Genomic DNA, 3621 nt, shown 5'->3' with positions numbered 1-3621 from the left:
CATGCCACTATTCAGAAAGTGTCTTGGAGTGGTATGAGGCAATTCTGTTAATTTTGTTCCAAAAGGCAGAACCGACCAAACTATCTGGAGCTGCGCCCAGCTGTAATGAGCAATAATAAAACGGGAACTTCGGAAGAGCAAGAAGACAGTCAAAAACTAGAAGGACATGTTAAGAAAATGAAAAAAAAGCTGAGAAACGCGGATTAACACTGTAAAGACTTTGATGGAGGGCATCAAGCGAAAATGCGTTCAATTTTACACTCAAGGCTCCATCGTTTAACTTTTCTTTTGATTTTTTGTGTAAATATATGTAAAAAAAAACTACCCCCAAATTTTGGTTTGATTCTTAACATTATAAGAAAATTGGCATGAAATTTTCAGTGTCGCAATAATTTTGTGTTCGTCCTTCAATATCGCCAAAATTTCACTGAATCAGTTGGTGAAAATGGATTTATTCTAGCGATTATGATTGTAACTATTGGAAATATCGAACGTCGTAGACGACATAATTTCTGGACACGACGACCACGACACGATGACAGAAACCTGCAAGCAACTAATGGAAATCTTGAAGTCGGCTGGTTTTGTTCTGCGAAAATGGGCGTCAAACTACAAAACAGTTCTCAGCGGCGTTCCGGAAGAACTCTGGGAGACATCAACAGAACGAGAGCTCGATCGTTCTCAAGCCGCCAAAACCTTGGGTTTGTTATGGTTTCCCCGGGAGGATGTATTCAAATTCAAGATCCCTGCTCTCTCAGAACTTAAAATTGTTACTAAGCGCATTGTGGTTTCTGAGATGTCTCAGCTGTTTGATCCCCTTGGACTCCTGGGGCCTGTAGTCGTTAACGCAAAGATGTTCGTCCAAACCCTCTGGGAGGCTGATCTATCGTGGGATTCTGAGCTTGCAGAAGAGTCGGCACTATGGTGGAGGAAATATCGTAGCGACATTAAGGAGCTGTCATCGTTACAAATCCCTCGAAGAGTTTTGCGGAACACACTACAACAATACACGATCCACTGTTTTTGCGATGCGTCGCAGAAAGGTTACGGTTGCTGCATCTACATTGTATCATCTGACGAACAAGGCCAATTCCACTCGCATCTTCTCACCTCAAAATCTCGTGTTGCTCCGCTTCGTGGTCAATCTATTCCTCGCTTGGAGCTGTGCGCAGCTCTTCTTGGCAGCCAATTGGTTCACAATTTGCTAACGAACATAAGAATCACCGGATCAGTAACATTTTGGACGGATTCAACAGTCGTTCTTCACTGGATCAATTTCCGATCTAACTGTTGGAAAGTTTTCGTCTCCAATCGAGTTGCAGAGATTCAACGTCTTACAAAGGGTTACAAATGGAGGCACATATCGACGGAATTGAACCCTGCTGATCGTATTTCCCGAGGAATGCTCGCAAGCCAAATCCTGCACGACAAGCTGTGGTGGTATGGTCCAGAATTTCTTTCCTCCCCCGTCGAAATGTGGCCGGAAGGCGTTGTATCGATACCATTTAAACCCGAACTGGAAGTGGAAATGCGTCCAATGGTTTCTCTTCACGCAATAGAAGAAAACTTCAACATCTTCAATCGGTTTTCGGAGCTAGCAAAGTTATTACGAGTCGTTGCCTACTGTTATCTTTTTCGAAATAACTGCAAACTTCCGGAAAATGACAGCATACCATCATCATTGTCGCCCGAAGAAGTAGACATTACGCTCAAGTCCCTCATTCGAATCGCACAGTATCAGGAATTTCCCACGGAAGTTCGTTTGCATAGCCACACCAAGTCTGGCAATGCTGTCTCACTCGCCTCGAAATCGCCACTCAAAAATCTGAATATTATGATGGATGAATTCGGACTTCTTCGGATTGATGGACGTTTAAAAAATTTGAATGCACCGTTCGATACTCGCCATCCAATTTTGTTGCCGGCAAATCATCAACTGAGCTTGTTAATTGCTAGATCGATTCATCTGCAGACACTTCATGGAGGACCTTCACTTCTCCTTGCAACAATTCGCCAACGTTCGAGTTAGCTCGGAAGATTGTACGTCGGTGCGTAATCTGCTTCAGGAGCAATCCTACAACTACAAACCAAATCATGGCACCTCTACCATCAGTACGCCTAAAACCAGCCCGAGCCTTTACCTATTCAGGAATGGACTACTGTGGGCCGTTTTTCGTTCGTCTGCTGTTTGGGAAAGGTGCGTCGGTTAAAGTTTACGTTGCGATGTTCGTCTGCTTGGTGGTGAAGGCCGTGCATCTCGAAGTCGTCGCTGACTTGTCGACCGTCGCGTGCATCAACGCCGTCAAACGTTTTGTCGGCAGTCGTGGCCGCGTTCTCGAATTACACTGCGACAATGCAACCGCTTTTGTCGGGGCGGATCGCGAATTGCGTCTACTTCGGAAGGAGTTCCAGCAACAATTCAAGTCGAAGGAATGGGGCGAATTCTGCGCATGACACGGCATCATCTTTCGTTTCACCACACTTTGGTGGCCTCTGGGAAGCCGGAGTGAAGTCCTTTAAGTATCATTTTCGTCGCATAATGGGACAAAAGGCTTTCTCAATGGACCAACTCCTGACCATCGTTGCACAGATTGAATCTGTATTGAACTCTCGCCCACTCATTCCTTTAACCGACACTCCGGACGACCTCTCATCGCTTACTCCTGGTCACTTCCTCATTGGAGAACCTCTCATGTCAATTCCCGAGCCCGACCTTCTTCATCTGTCGTCTAGTCAAATCACCCGTTTGCAGGACATGCAATGTTCGGTTCAAGATCTGTGGCGCTCCTGGTCGAGGAACTATGTAAGCCACCTTCATCAACGCAGTAAGTGGAGATGCCAAACTTCGGACAAGGTCAACTGGTGCTACTGAAGCTCAACAACTACCCTCTACTTCAATGGCCTCTTGGTCGAATCCTCCAAATCATCCCCGGTTCCGACGGACGAGTACGCGTTGTGGTGGTCAAAACGGCGTCTGGCGAATACAAGCGAGCGATCACAGAGGTCGCAGTCCACCAATCGAGACCAGCAACGGCGAGGGTCCATCAGCATCAACATCGATCAACGACGTTGTCTGTTGAAACGGATGGTTTCAACGGCGGCCGGCACGTTGCGGCATACATTACCTACACAAAACAGTTAAACCTACAAATAAGAAATTTGAATTACTATTGAATTACACATTACCTCACCTAGCATTATACTCTCCTTGAAACAAATTTCATATTTCACCTACATTATACTTTCCGTGTACACTTACCTTAAATTGGGATTGGGCCTGCTAAAAAGTATAAAGCCTGCTCTTTACTCCTACACAGATTTACATAAGAATGACAGCTAATCGGAGTGAAATTGGAGTGAAGGCTATTTCTCTCTCTGTTTAACACACAAGAAATCGTATACCGGGACTGCGAGCGCGCCCATCGCCCATGGGTCGATTCACGATGACGTAGCTCCCTTTTGTGGTGACAGTTTGCGCCTCCTGTTTACAAAATTTTACGAACGAGAAATGGGGTGCGGCGAAATTTTTCGTGTAGCTGCACGGTCAAGAAATTTAACTTAAAACTCAGTTTGAGGCAAGGTGTGTATATATTCAGGAGGTGCTACCGAATATCGAATTCC

The 3621-nt window shown here is 45.4% G+C and overlaps 1 protein-coding gene across 1 annotated transcript; it reads left to right on the top strand.

Moving 5' to 3' along the window:
- The first annotated feature begins 535 nt into the window (after positions 1-535).
- Positions 536-2454, top strand: LOC129738335 (uncharacterized). The gene is made up of 2 exons (XM_055729521.1): positions 536-1760; positions 1973-2454. The coding sequence occupies exons 1-2, from the start codon at positions 536-538 to the stop codon at positions 2452-2454; spliced, it is 1707 nt and encodes a 568-aa protein (XP_055585496.1).
- Positions 2455-3621: the final 1167 nt, after the last annotated feature.

This window comes from Uranotaenia lowii, chromosome 1 (genome assembly GCF_029784155.1).
Source record: "Uranotaenia lowii strain MFRU-FL chromosome 1, ASM2978415v1, whole genome shotgun sequence".
Taxonomy (NCBI): Eukaryota; Metazoa; Arthropoda; class Insecta; order Diptera; family Culicidae; genus Uranotaenia; species Uranotaenia lowii.
This window is presented reverse-complemented; position numbering and strand designations above follow the sequence as displayed.

Coding starts and splice junctions, on each gene's coding strand:
- LOC129738335 (XM_055729521.1), top strand. CDS start 536: ATGACAGAAACCTGCAAGCAACTAATGGAAATCTTGAAGTCGGCTGGT. Junction 1,761..1,972: donor GGAATTTCCCACGGAAGTTC/GTTTGCATAGCC, acceptor ATTCATCTGCAG/ACACTTCATGGAGGACCTTC.